Below are 15,000 nucleotides of genomic sequence, written 5' to 3'. Positions count from 1 at the left end.
CTTTTAAGATACATTGTTACAGTTCCCTTTCGAGGGAACTCGTGCTGCGTCACTGCGGTGACACTTTGGGGATGCCTTCAGGGGTAAATGTGTCTGAATGTGGATATCAAATTTAATCAATGGTGAGACTTAACGACAAAGACAGGGTGACGCGAGAACCAGGAAGTATATCACTATGTGAAATATTGCCAAAGACGGCGTTACAGGGACACAGGAAGTATGGCAAGGGAGACGCAGTATCTCGTTCCCTTCTAAGGAGACCGTTACATTCGTAACTTGAGATGATTTCATGTGTCAAACACAACTATGCGAAAAAGCATTTTGGTATGAATCAACATTCGCATACAGAAGATATAAGCATTTAAAGCGAACAGTTTAGCACGTGTGCTTAAAAAGTCTAGAATTTTTATGATATTATCCTACACAACACGGGGAATATGGATTTTTTTGCATAAAATAGATTCAAGCACTTTCAATGACCTGTACCTATGTATGTATATTTTCAAAAACTTCCCAGGGCCCCCCATTTCTCAAACTTTCAAGGATTTCAAGGACCCGTGGGAACCCTGATCAATGTGAATGTATTATTGAATGTTAAAAACATTCTTGCGTTAAGCCCAGCTTACCTAGCAACCCTAGCAACCAGCAAAAACCACCATAGCAACCTCATAATAGCATGATAAAAATCGAACACCTTAGCAACCAAAGGCAAGAACTAAAACAAAAAGACACAACCAATTTATTCAAGAATTAGTTGAGAAAATTAAACCAAAACTTTTAACGCTATACTTCACGACTCATTTACATCAATTACACGGATAACTCGATCGTTTAAGACGTTTAACGACTGAGCCCACATCTGACACCTCAAGGTGAAACACCAGACACATTACAAACACTCTTCTGTCAACTTTCAACACATCAAAGACTGAGACAAAGGTTGGTTGCCATGGTTACGCAGAAGAATTTTGTTGCATTTGGCAGGGAAGGACAAGGATGCTGATCTGTACTCAGAGCCTCATAGTTATGTCTTTGAAACTCGTAACAAGGACTGTGTGGGAGCAATTTCTTATGCATTTATATGAGCTTGGCATAAGTCGTTATGTTAAACATCTTACAAGCAAGCATATAACAGATTTGCATTGTGTATGTCAGTATGTCACTTCACTGTATGAAGTAGGAAACAAAACAATGATAAACAACCAGACAGCAATATACTCTAGCAATAGCGCTGCTGAGTTCGGAACGGATACGGTGCGAATCCGCTCAGGAGATTATTGCTATCTGGGCAGTGCAATTTGATAAACAATAATGAACAGACTTTACTGATGTGTTAAGTTGACAAATCAGGTTTTTACAAGCTTATTGTTTGTAACAGACACTAAAAAAAATTTATTAAACTAAACAAATCCAGGATCAAGTAAATAGGGTCCATTCTGATTATTGTTAACTTTGAAAGATAGCAATGTCTCAAAATTAAATGATCAACTAAAACAAACCCATTCTTTACACCACAATGCTTACATAAAGTGCCACTTTGACTATTTGTAGATGCTTCCTGTAAGCTCTACGTAATGCACGCCTCGCAAATTCTCCCCAGACATCCGACGATTTTCTCATATCATGAAAAGGCTTGTGTGGTCAGTGGCAGCGTCACAAAGAGGCGAGAAGTGACGCTAGCTCTCTCCGTCTGTCTGTGCCAAATGTTCAAAGGCCTGTGCTCACGTCCGCTGCTGGTGCATGATAAAGCGCTCTCCTCACCATGATCAAACTACATCAGACACAAAAGTTGGCCGAGCGCAAAGAGAGAGAGAGAGATATTTTAAAGGAGTAGTGAGAGGAAACTAAAGAGAACAACGCAGTCTACTTTTTAAAATCTCTTCAGTCCAAAAGTATATTTTACATTTATTCCCATTGAAAAAATTTTAAAGTCTCTGTAGAGCCAATCTTGAATTTTTTTCTAAACACATTATACATTTTAGAAATGTACTGCTGAAAGATGCCACAAAGACTATATACCGTAGTACTGAATCGCAGAGTTAAATCGTTAAACAGTTTTTTTACCATTCCTGAGTTCTTTTTAGGCTGGTCTAAAGGTACATTCACATTATAAGTGAATATAATTACTCATAAAACTTTGTAGTTTTTTTTTTCAAAAGAGGCATTTCTATATCTGGTTGTCATAAACAAATGAGTACTGTCCACTTCAGTAATTGACAAGAGACGGATGACGTGAACTCCACTGCTTCGTTCTCATTGGTAGTCGCTCCCGAAAGTTGCTCTTAACTCATTCACAGCCAGCCTATTTGAGAAAAGTTGCCCACCTGCATTTTTGTGATTTTAACAAAAGTTTCACAAAATTCCTTGCAGGAAAAATGTATCTTCTATAAATATATAAACATACAAATATATCAAACGAAAGAACACACCATCTGCTTTCAAGCAAACAATAAACAAACAAACAAACAAAATGGGGAAAAACGTTTCATTCTATATTTACCTTTTCCACTTAATTTAACCAGTGAAATATGGATATTTCTCTTTAAAAATACAACATTTTGAGCAAAAAGCTTAAAAAATTGCGTTTTTGTAAAGGAATTTATGTTAGAGATCAGACTCAGAATGACTATCAAACATAAAGGCAGTTAAAATAAATCATTAAATCTTTTTAACTTCCGTTTTTGATGAATTCGGTTTGGATGAAGTGGATAAAAGCGGTATTACACTTTCACTTTGAAATTCGTCCAGAAAGGCATATTTATCAGATAAATATTAACTCATAATTGATGCGATAACTCGTCAATGGCGGGGAAAGGGTTAATTTGCATAAAGTTAAACATTTCTCAACTTTGTCGCGCACCATCCAGTCGCCAACGGTTACTGTCGCTCGTGTCACCGGAGTTCACCAAGCTTCCCTTGAAATCAATGAGATTGCGTCGCTCTGCTACTGCAAGTCGCTGCTAGTCTGAATGCAGCTTAAAACGGTGACTTCATGACGCATTTGAACCACCGCGCATGGCCCCGCCCCTAACACAATCACTAGCATTCATTTAGGTTGTAACTGTATTTGAAGGTTGAGAGAGACAGCAGCTTTCCTGCGAGTGGGTGTGGTTTCAGCGCCCGACAGCGGACACGCCCCTACCGCTTGAGCGCAGAGAAAGCAGTGTATTTTTTCAAGATTTTTGATAATCTTATTTTATTTACTTGCCATTTTTTCATCATTCACATTTGGTTGGGTGGCTAATAACACATTTTTCTGTTGTATGACAAAGTCAGAGCACATTTTATATCTGACTTTACAGGGACTTTAACCCTCAATTGGTCCTTGAGGTCTATGTGACCCCAAACGACATTTCATTAGTTAAAAAAAGGTTCCCTTCACCTCAGAGATATAAAAATGTGTGACTTTTCCCTAAATAATCTATCTATACGCACACAAAAAAACCTAGGCTTGTTCTGAAGGTATGGAAAAACATGTATTAATCTGTCCCTTGGGGTTGATATGACCCCAATTGAAAATGAGTGGGAAATGCAAAAAAAAAATCCAATTTGTCAAAACAATATCAATAAATTTTCCATAAATCTGAAAATTTTGACACAGAACTGAAGGCCTGGTACTTGTGCACAAGTGCAATGCAAAAAACACATGCTAACACAAACACACACACACAAACATACACAGGTATGACTGCCACACAGAGCTTTGTATAGAATTTGGCACATAAAATCAGTCACAAATGCAGAAAAAAATATATGAAGGGGTGTGACCTAATGCACGCACATGTACACCAGTGGTTCCCAACCTTTTTAGCCCTAAGTACCCCCACAGCCCTATCAGTAATGCTCAAGTACCCCTTTATCAAAACTAAACCAAAGTTGTGTTTTAAAGACAAAAATTAGTAATATTAATTAATTAATTAATTTTAAACATTAAAGTAAAAAGCACTGACTGATGAAGCATGTTTATTTCAACAAACCACTATCATTGCGATCAGTGTTTGCATTTTATCAGCTTGCATTTTAAAAGACACACCCAAAAACTGTGTTTTTTGCTCAGGCCTACAAAATGGCAATTTTGACATGCTATAACTAATTATCTGTAGGGTGTTTTGAGATAAAACTTCACATATGGACTCTGGGAACGCCAAAGACTTATTTTACAAATTAAAAAATTTCATCACATGACCCCTTTAAGGGCCAGATTTACTAACGGCTTGCGCAAACCATCATTTTGGCGTTAAATAACGACTGAACTTACTAAAGACACGCAATAGATATTTAGCTCTGAAAAAGTGTTATTTTTGCGACCTTATTATGCATTTGTGGAAGTTTTCCTTTTAGAAGCAACATTAATGCGAGGAGAGTATTAAATTTTGCCAGAGAAACATACTTTAAAAATATATATAGTTTGCCAGGCTATGTTTAATTTTCTCGAGAAAAGAGGAGGAGAAGTCACGAGAAGAAGTCAAATCAGGTATTTCAAAACTTATTTTACCCTTCATCTTTCGTCCTCCGGTTCTTAGTGTACTTTTACTTAGCTGGAATTTCACACTCCGCAGTCCGCATTTTCATTGCGATGTCCTGCCGCCTGTCTCTTATTTGCGTCCCTGTACTAATTTGCGCTGCTCTTATAGATTGCAATGGTCATTATAGAAATGTGCTTATGTCATTATTTTGCCTGTGTATTATATTTGCGCCTTTGTAGTAAATCACACGCAAATTTTCCACTCCGGCGCTTATTTGGAATTGAGCTCTCGTCCTTTTTAGTAAATGCCCTAAATTTACTAAAATCTCAATTTAAGTTACTGATAATTAAAGTGTGCAAATAATTGAAATTATTCTGTTCTAATAAACAAAATGTGTTAAGACATTCTCAATAAATACAAAAGACATCATACGGGACAAAATATGCTAGCCAAAAATAATACAAACTTTTTTTGCATAATTTGAAAATGCAATGGCAGCGGGAATGAATATTATAACATTATTTATAGTTAATAAACTTTGTGTCTTTAGAAACTATTCAGGTTCATTGAAAATAGTCAGATCGTTTTTGAGTTGGACATCGCTATTGCGTTTTGGATCATGCAGCGCATTTACTCTTCTTGACGGCAAATTATATTAATGATAAGATTAAAATTACAATGTTGTCCTTTTTACAATGCTTTCCTCACAAAAATTCATCTTAGGTAAATGACTGGACAAACGAAAGACATTTTTATTAAAAGTAAATGAGAACAAAGCAAAATGTAAATCTTTTCGCGTACCCCCTGGAAACTCTTCACGTACCCCCTGGGGTACGCGTACCCCCGGTTGGGAATCACTGATGTACACTCACATGCACACACTTACATTCTATCAAATTTCTGTGGCATTGCATCAAAAACTACAAAAAAAGTACTATTTGAAATAATATTTATTTTTAATGTCCTTTCTAATGTTTATATATACATAAATTCACAAAACGTATCACTAAAGTTGTGATGCGAGAAGTTGCCCATATCCAGTAAAATGAATGGGTCTCTATGAGCATCTGCTGGTCGAAATTATTTAATTCCTAAACTGTAATTCTTTTATGTTTTAACAGATGGACACATTTAACACATACCATCTAGATCAATATATAAAAACAATTTAAATCAAATTTAGATTATAATTTATGATAATTTTTCATAAAAAAATTATATTTTTTAGGCAAGGTAATGGTGTGCAGTAGTTGCGTAAATAGGTACAAAAGTACTTCAAATCTCTCAAAACACAGCTTTATTGTATAGATGAAAAAAGATATATTATTTGTATTATAAAAAATGTATTATTTTTCTTAATTATGCTTTCAATTTTGGGGTCACAAAGATCCCATGGGCCAGTAGTGTAAACAGGAAACGAGGACCATTTGAGGGTTAAATAGTTTAAGTAAGCCAATTAGCTTGAAAAAGACTACAAACGCTAATGAACAGCAAATAGTTTTTTGAAAACGAAACAAATATAAATGTACAGTCTTAAATGAAAAGTGTGCATTACATTTAAATTGATGCATTTGGCAGACACTTTTATCCAAAGCTACTTACAGTGCATTACAAGGTATACATTTTTATAAGTACTTTTGCACTGCTAACGCAATGCATTACCACTGAGTTGTTTCTTTGGAAGAGTCCAATGTTAAACCAACTCTTAACATTTATGTTTAAATAACATTGATGGCTTCCCCAGAGGCATTTGCCATCGATTACCAACCTTCAAGCTAACAATAGGTCTGTCTTTATAAGTTTTAAGGTATTGTTAAAAATCAATACACTTATGGGGAAAATGAATGGGAATTTTTCCTTTTGGAATCCAACTGTTGCATTTTATAGAAAACAACAAAACAGAGGCAGGGGGATGAGACATAAAGAGAGAGAGAAAGAGAGAGAGAAAGAGACAGCGAGAGAGACAGAGGTACAGGGAAGCATTCAGTAATGAATGTCACATTGGCCCACTTTGATCTTGTATTATTTTGATCTTGCTTCCTGAAGAGCCACCTACATCACTGCTCATCACCCCTAAAGCACCACGTCATTACACATCTCAGTCTTTGAATTATTTTAAGGCGCTTTATTTTGCACTTTTGCATCATTTATTGCATCATTTTTGTTCCCCTGAAGTCCAATTATAGTTATTCAAGATTTCTTCACCAACACAGTCTTAATTTAGTTTAATTTATTACACCATTTTCAGTCCTTTGCCTGGCTCTTTCAGTAAAGACGAATGTTTTTGGTGTAGCTTATTCGGTTAAGCCAGGGGTCTCCTATCTTTTTGTGAACAAGGGCTACCACAATTGATAAAACAATCTGCAGGGCTACTTTTTTGATATAGTCTACTCAAAAATTATTTTATTTTATTGTATTATGTTTTATCATTGAAGCTAAGCTCATATAAAAATATGTAATAAATAAATATTAAAATTGAGTCTATAAATAGAATGTGCTTTGGCGGGCAACTCACAGACTCTGTGCGGGCACCATGTTGGAGACCACTGGGTTAAGCAATGTGTTAGCGGTGCAAAATGTTGTGGGTTCGAATCCATGGAACACACATGCATACATACTAAACAAATATAGCTTGAGTGGCCTGTTACAGTCCCTGCCAAATTAGTAAATGTAAATGCCACTGTACCTTTATGGGCCCTATATTAAAGATCTAAGCACATGGTCTAAAGCACACAGCACATGGTTTAAACGTGCGTATCCGATTCCACTTTAGCTAATTTAACGACGGGAAAAATGGTTTGTGCGCCAAGCACACAGTAGAAAAGGGTTGTTCCTATTCTCCTAATGAGTAATGGGTGTGTTTTGGGCGTAACGTGCAATACAGAGAGAGTCTTATCTATCTCTAATCGCTATTCAGATGAAGGACTTTGTAAACTGGTAAACTAAGCAGAGGAAAAAGACCCCCAGTTTAAGATTAATGTGAAATAATTGTGTTATTTTCATTTGTATTGAATTTTTATTTTTTTAAGAGCAATTTTCTTTTAATCATGGACGTAAAAATAGCAGGCTTTTAATTGATGTAAATGTATGGATATCCAACATCATCAAAAAATTATTTTCAAAAATGTAAGAAAAGGTTTGTACTCTAAAAATACTTTATTTGTAACAAACAGGAGATAAAGAATTTCCAAACGTGCGTTTCAGAACTTTTTTTTAAAAAGCATTACTTAAAAATGTTTCTCATCTCATCATATCCACAGGTACAGAGTCATCATATAAAATAAATCCGTGGGGTAGTATTAAAAAAAATACTTTAAAAATAGATGCAATATTTGTATTTGTTTAAAGCAAAACATTTAATTACTTACCAGGCTACAGGTAAAACATATCTTTATGACTTCTAATGTCTCATAATCTATCCTCATTTATGTGCAAGAGACTTAATAATCGTTTACATTTTAATCCTTTAATTTTTCACATTATAAAAAGGGTTGTGTGCTGCTGTGCATCCATATGTGTGATAAGCAAACGCGCAAATGTATTACTTGCGTGCTCATTAAATAACAAAAACAATATTTTGCCATTGACTTTAGACCAGGTTTTTGTTGGTCAATGGCGTAGTCTATTTTAGTTGCCTCAAAATAGCAACGCGCCAACAATGCGCCTAAACACCTCGTTTTCAGACCAGAACGGACATTGACGTAAAATTGGGCGCAAATGCATTTGCTATTTAAACAACGTAGCGCCAAACCTGAAAATGATAATTGCGCCGGATTAAAACTAGCAAAAGCACTTGCGTCGCGCATTGCGCTGGGTGTATAAAAGGGCCCTAATGCTGCGTTCAGACCAGCCATGGTACAGTCGTCAAGCACAAGTGATTTCAATGTTAAGTCAATGTAAAGACGCATTGACGCGTGTCTGGAGGTCTCTCGGTGCAAATGAGGCATTTAGCCCAGCGCAATTCCGCCTCATTCGCGCGTCTAGTTCACGCAAGTTACAAAAATTTAACCTTGGCAGAAAAAACGCGCCACGTTAACCAATCAGGAGCTTGCTTTAGTATTGACGTGATTACAGAAAGTGAGTCGCAGAAGCCCCTCCCATGACGTGAATTTAAGCGTGAATGTCTCAATAACTAGAATTTCACGCGTGAATGAAGTGAGTAAACTTAAAATGTTCAAGCGGCAAACTAGACGCGAATTTAACACCTCAAACGCGGCTGGTGTGAACTAGGGATGGGCACGGATATTCGAATATTCGAATATTCGATCGGCAATAATAATTCAAATTTAAAAAATGCTATTCGAATGTTTGTTTGTTTTTAATGTGCCACCAAAGGGTTACGACTTATTTAATGCTTTTTCACTTCATCTATACTCTTTTACAGACTTAAATGTAAGATATACATGAACATTAATTCCTATATATTTCTGATTGTTTGGCAATGCAGATTGCAGACGAATTTAAGTTTTTTTTCTTGTATCTCCGGGTTTGGCCGCGCCGCGCCATATTTGGCAACTGGCTCAGTGAGGGCTCACGTGTTATTAAACGTGCTTCTCCGCCGCCCGCATCAACACATCATGAGAGATTTGTAAGCTTTCTGTTTTAAAGTCTACTTTATTTTGTTAATAACGAGACAGACACGGAGAACGAAATGAAACGGAGAACATTTATAATATGCGGTGCTCTTTCAAAAATGAACCGGATAACTGCACATGGCTGTTTAAAGCAAAGCTCCGTCTTTGTGAAATCTTGTTAAATTAAGCTAACGTTAGTAACTTTGCACAGTCAACAATAATCTATCGAGCCAGCTTACGTTATTTGTAAAATTATGTTAAATACAGATATTCAATCTTGTTCAATCCGTCTGTTGTTTTTATCCGATAACCATCATCACGAAGAAGAGTTTTCTCCGCAGCACCGACATTATTGTATCTAGTCAGAAGAACGGGCTTTCACCGAAGCAGGTAGGATAAAGATGGTTTCTTTATTCACAAATACATGTCAAACTAAACTGAGAAGATATTTATATGTTGCCTGAGCAGTCGGTTATGTAGATGCGTTTTTTCGTTTGCTCCGGGCTCTTATTTGGAGTCTGTTTAAGGGTTTAAATGATGATAGCCTACTTTGTCAAGTCCTCAAACTTTAAACTTCGCAAGTCCTCAAACTTCGCTTAGATTTGGGGTTAGTAGTGTATAATATTTGGTATAATATAATGTATGTAAGATCCAACAGTAATGAATTCATACTAACGACCAACTTGAAACTAAGGGTTTGACTGACTCAGACTTCACTCCGCATGGGGTTTTAACGCCTTTGTTTCTGTAGGATATTTTTTAAGAAGAATTTAAAATACATATATATACAATTTACAATGTTTTCAACTTAAAAATACATACATACATATACATACAGAATATATGTTTAGCTTGTTGTGGATATTTCGTAATTATAAGCCTTCTGTGAAATTATGACAAAATGAAAAATACAAAAGATGCATGTCTTAATTAACATAATTTAAATAAACATATATTCGAATATTCGTTCTTTATGAGTTTAAATATTCGAATAGTAAATTACTGGAAAATGCCCATCCCTAGTGTGAACCCATGGTAAGACTTCAAATAATCCAATTCACAGTATTCTCACTTCCCATTTTATTTAACTGACATTACACTTAATTTAAATGACCCTTCACATCCTCAAAATGGACCCTTTCTCATTCAAACTGGTCAATCGCTTCATCTGAGTTTCATCTAATGTGTTTTTGCTCCAGGTCAGTGTGATATTTCTGACATATGTCCATCTACTGCCTTAGAGCACTCGACACAAGGTGGCTCACGAGACGGGAAATCAACTCAACAGACGTCACAACTGCACGATGCCGACCCCGAGGCTCTAACACACACACACCTACACAGAAAAGCGGCGTCTTTCCAGAAGCGTGTGTGACCTGTGCCAACACATGGGCTCTTTTCATATTAAAATGCCCAAGCTTTTGTCAACGCTTCAGCCTCGCTTTATCGCTCAACAAAAGCCACCATCTCTCCGTCTTTTCGCAGATTTTTCCCTTTTTATTCGCCGCGCACCTCTTGTTAAAAATGCATTGGGTCCCTCTCGTGCTCGATTAAGCATCCCCGCCCCATCTCACGCTAAACTCGAATATTGTTACGCTGCATGTAAATAGCTAGCAGGGTAATTTGCCGTGCCAAACACACACACGGCAATAAAGGCCATGTGCTCATAAGGGCCAAATAGAAGTCTTTCATTCAAACGCACAACACAAGGAGCACCAGGTGAGCACTTCATAGCGTGCACCATAAGATGAAGTAGTCGGGTTGCTAATGGGACATACGGTGACATGCTAATGTAAAGCACGCTGAGGTACTGAAAAGCCCACAGCTTGACTTAATAAACAAGAGACACTAGAGATCAGAACATCTGGAGTTGTTCCCGGCTGTACCGCAACCTGTCGTTTATCCGGAGAGTAGCGGGAAGGAGAGGAGAAAGAAAGCCATGGGGGAGAGAGAGAGAGACAGAAAGACTGAAAAAAGGTCAGGAAATTGTTGTGGTGGTGGTTGGGTAATTCTTACAGATCCATTGTGTGTGCTTACATATTTATGCAGAGTAAAAATATTTATTTCTAGTAAAATATTTTTTTTAAATGTAATCGAGATTCATTTACAGTACACAAGAACATAAATAAATTTTACATTTGACATTTTAATCATTAAATCAAAACGCTTGCTGAAAACGGGAAAATCATTTAAAAAAAAGAGAGAGAAAGAAATCAATATGAATACGAAGGTTATGTTTTTGCTCTGTCATAATCTTCGCTATCTTTATGGTTCACTGATATGGGAACAGAGGAAGATGAAGGGATGGAAAAACAAGAGAGAGAGAGGATTATAACTCATGCGCAGTAAAGCTGGATCGCTGAAGTCAGGGATTCTCAGATTGGTTAATGAAATGACATTAAAAGTCTGATCTCATCTCTGATCTCAGTGAAAAACTGCTAACGGGACACAAAGCTAACATTTCTCTCTCACTCTGAAGCAGTAAACACACACACACACAAGGTTGGCTGTCCCCAAGTTTGAAAGTTGTCTAAGTTTAAAAGACAGCAATGTCAAAATAGGCGGTAAAATAAAAGTTTGGCGACAGCACTTGGCACCCTCTTTACATCGTGAGGTGAAGGATTGTTGACTTACGACTGATGGACGCTGCAGTTGTAGAAGACAAAATCCACGCTGGCAAACTTCTTCCCTGTCTCCTTGGATTTCAGATGGAGCTTCACCACCCGCTTGTCACCTGCCAGAAGACACACGGTGAGCTTCGACAGCCTCTAACAAGCCCGGGAAAGGTTTAAGAAGAGCGTGCGGTCGTCTTACCCCGGTTGCGAGTGATGGGAGCGATCTCTCGTGTGGAGGGGGACAGACAGTAGATACTTCCCCTCATAATGTATCCCTCTGTTTCGGTGTAGTCCTCAAATGAGCAGTTAACACCGGCGGCAAGATTGGGAACATTTTGAGCCTGAAGAACAAGCTGTAGGAGAGCAAACGAATCAGCATGGACACAAAGACGGACAAAGAAAAATACAGACAGTCAGAGAAAGATCCAATATGGATACTCTTCACCTATCAAACAGCATAAAGGGGTGAAAACCACACACTTACCTGAACTTCAGACATGGTGACTGAAATATTGTTGGGCTGTACTGTTAGCCGGACGCACTGCTCCAGTCGAGAAGCGAAACGCTGAGGCTCATCCGCTCGCTCACAGTGATCCTTACGAGAACAACTGCATACATATACAAGCACAAATAATGCTTACAACCATAACAATCACATTTAAAGCATATTCATGCTAATAATAATTCATTTTGGAGGTAACATGGAGTATGCGTGTGTGTGTGTACCTGGTAATTATCACGTTGTGGGGACCAATTTACTGGGGACCAGTACATTTTTGACCTCGTGGGGACATTTTGAGGTCCCCATGAGGAAACAAGCTTATAAATCAAACAGGATGATGTTTATTTATTTATATATGTCAAAGATGTATATGTGTGAGTTCCTATGTGAGCATATATGTGTCTGAGCGTAAGTTTGTTTGTGAGTGTATGTAAGCAAATGTGTGTGTGTAATGTTTGTAAATGTGTGCAAGTTTGTGAATGTGTGTATGTCTATATATGCGATGCATGTAAGCATGTATTTGACTGTATGTGTGTGATTTCCTATGAGCATATGTGTGTGAGTTTGTTTGTGAGTGTATGTATATTAGGGATGTCAATTTATGCAATTTCCCATATTCGATGATTGTTTAAAGCAACACTAAAGAGTTTTTGCTCTTTGCTCCGCCTACAGGTTAGAAGCGTAATTGCCCATTACCCACTGTCGTAAATACTGCAGCATAGCTGTTGATTGGATTGTAGGTCTGCCGTTAAGCAAGTTTTTGTAGTTTTCACTCAAACTACAGGACCGCGACCCGACGGTTGGAAACTTCATTCGTGCGGTTTTGGCTGATAGAGGGCTGCAAAGCGAATGTGAAAGTGCCATTCCCCCTGTTTTGAGTGGATGAACGACTGAAACTTTTTTGGAAATGTTATTTTAAGGTAAAAAAAACTTGTTGGTGTTGCTTTAAATTAACGATCAATCAATCAAATACTCGTTAACTGTAATAGTGCAATAAACCTTTACAGTAGTGGCATGTATAGCCAATGACATAAATGTGTGCGTAAAAACGTCCGCTTCCTCACGTGAATAAAAAGATTTTACTTTGTCTAAATAACATGCTAGTGGGATTGTAAAATGAGTCAATGTAGTTAGTGTTTTGATAAAATCATCAATTTTAACTCATATAAATTGAATGACTAATAGACACAGTATAACTCCACGTCATATGGGCACTCCATGACAAAATAAAAGTTTTATAATCATCAAGTGTTATTTTTCTAGTTGTTCACTTCGCTTTCTGAGTCGTTGATACACCGAAGGGCATTTTTACCGTTGTCACCTCAGCTTACCCCTGGGGCGTACTTTGAGCAAAGATGCTTATATTATGAAGATTTCAACCTTCCATTAGAAAACCCGCAACAGTGTTCAGCATGTAGCAGCTCAGCCAGTCGGTAATGATGATCAACGATATATGTTGCAGGCGTTCAGAGTGTTACAAGAGTCCTTTACAGTTTACATTTTAGTTTCTTGCCAGAATTTAAGATTACATTTTAATCTGTTAATTAAAAATGGCTTCTGGTCTCATTGCATTGCTATGCTAATCTTGGAGGCTTCCCTGAAGAGGTTCTTTGCTTTCAGTATCCTAACCGTATTTGCATTTTCTGTATCGGACTCTATCAGATCCACTGCGGATGTCATTTTTAAAATGCCCAGGTCTGTGTTTGGCATCGAGCGTAACTGTGATCGTGGCTAGTTTAACTTCTGAGCACTTATTTCATTTTTTTCACCGGCTGTATGTGCTTTCCGCAGGCGCCGAACACATGTGCTTGCTTTTCGACAATCGTTAAGTATTATTGATTTAATTCTTATCAACATCCCTAATCGTATTATGTTTATATATATATATGAGAGAGAGAGAGAGAGAGAGAGTCTATGTATGAGGGTATGTGTGTTGTAAGATACTCACACACTGTGCAGGACACACCAGCCGCAGTGTGGGTCACCAGACGCCAAACACTCACTACAGCTGCTATACTGCTCACAGCTCTCAACCGGCACCCTGCTTACCTGGACAGACACAAAGACAGACAGACAGACAGACAGGTTAGAACAATAAGACATGATCAACAAGCTCCCAGTGTCTTCTGAAACTTGTGCATTTGAGCCATTACTGTCAGTTCAACCAACACAAAAACATACAGTATACGAACATTGTCCATATGAGCTCTGTATATATGCTAACATATGCTTTATTCAATATTCAAAAGGAAATGCAAAACGTGCCCTATGTATTGTTCGAACTTACAGGAAAGACTGTACTGGAATCAGTTATTGAGTTTTTAGGATGGTGCTGCATTATAGGTCAAGAACAAGCAAAAATACCCAAAAAGTGATAGGGATTAACTATATTAATGCAACACTCCAACAAATCACACCAAGCTATTGAGGTCAGCCAAAAAAAGGTTAAGGTGGGGTGAGTTCAGCAACAGGATGATTTCAATTAAACAGATTATCCAATCGGAGATGCGAGCATCATGTCCTACCACTGCTTTTTGTTTTAACATCAGGGCCGGAGACTATTATGTAGCAGCCGATCGTACAGGAACGAAAGGGAGAGCAATCATCCCTCGCTATTTAAACAGCTGAAAGAGAAACCATTCATCTCCCTACAAAAGGAGGAGGTGGAGAAGCAAGGGGTGTATTAAATATAAATAACATCTGCAAACGAGGCGCGAGGCATTTGGGTCACAATGAAGAGCATCTCAATCAGGGAGCGCGTGAGGGAGAGAAAGAGGAGGTGTTTTTGCAGATGTAATTGAGGATAGTGTGTTTGCTTTATACGGCGCGCGGCTCGAAGGAAC

At 37.6% G+C, this 15,000-nt stretch overlaps 1 protein-coding gene across 4 annotated transcripts in view; it reads right to left on the bottom strand.

Moving 5' to 3' along the window:
- The window catches only part of plxna1a (plexin A1a), a 274,556-nt gene that overhangs the window by 103,359 nt on the left and 156,197 nt on the right, over window positions 1-15,000 (bottom strand). For all 4 annotated transcript variants that reach the window (XM_055187468.2, XM_055187471.2, XM_055187470.2 and 1 more), the window contains exons 5-8: window positions 14,106-14,206; window positions 12,140-12,263; window positions 11,855-12,008; window positions 11,675-11,774 (exon numbers count right to left, since the gene is read on the bottom strand). In XM_055187468.2, coding sequence (XP_055043443.1) covers window positions 11,675-11,774; window positions 11,855-12,008; window positions 12,140-12,263; window positions 14,106-14,206 — 479 coding nt within the window. The remainder of the gene's footprint in view (window positions 1-11,674; window positions 11,775-11,854; window positions 12,009-12,139; window positions 12,264-14,105; window positions 14,207-15,000) is intronic.

The sequence above is a fragment of the Misgurnus anguillicaudatus genome, chromosome 13 (assembly GCF_027580225.2).
Source record: "Misgurnus anguillicaudatus chromosome 13, ASM2758022v2, whole genome shotgun sequence".
Classification (NCBI taxonomy): Eukaryota; Metazoa; Chordata; class Actinopteri; order Cypriniformes; family Cobitidae; genus Misgurnus; species Misgurnus anguillicaudatus.
Note: the sequence above shows the minus strand (reverse complement) of the source record. Positions and strands in the feature narration are given on the sequence as shown.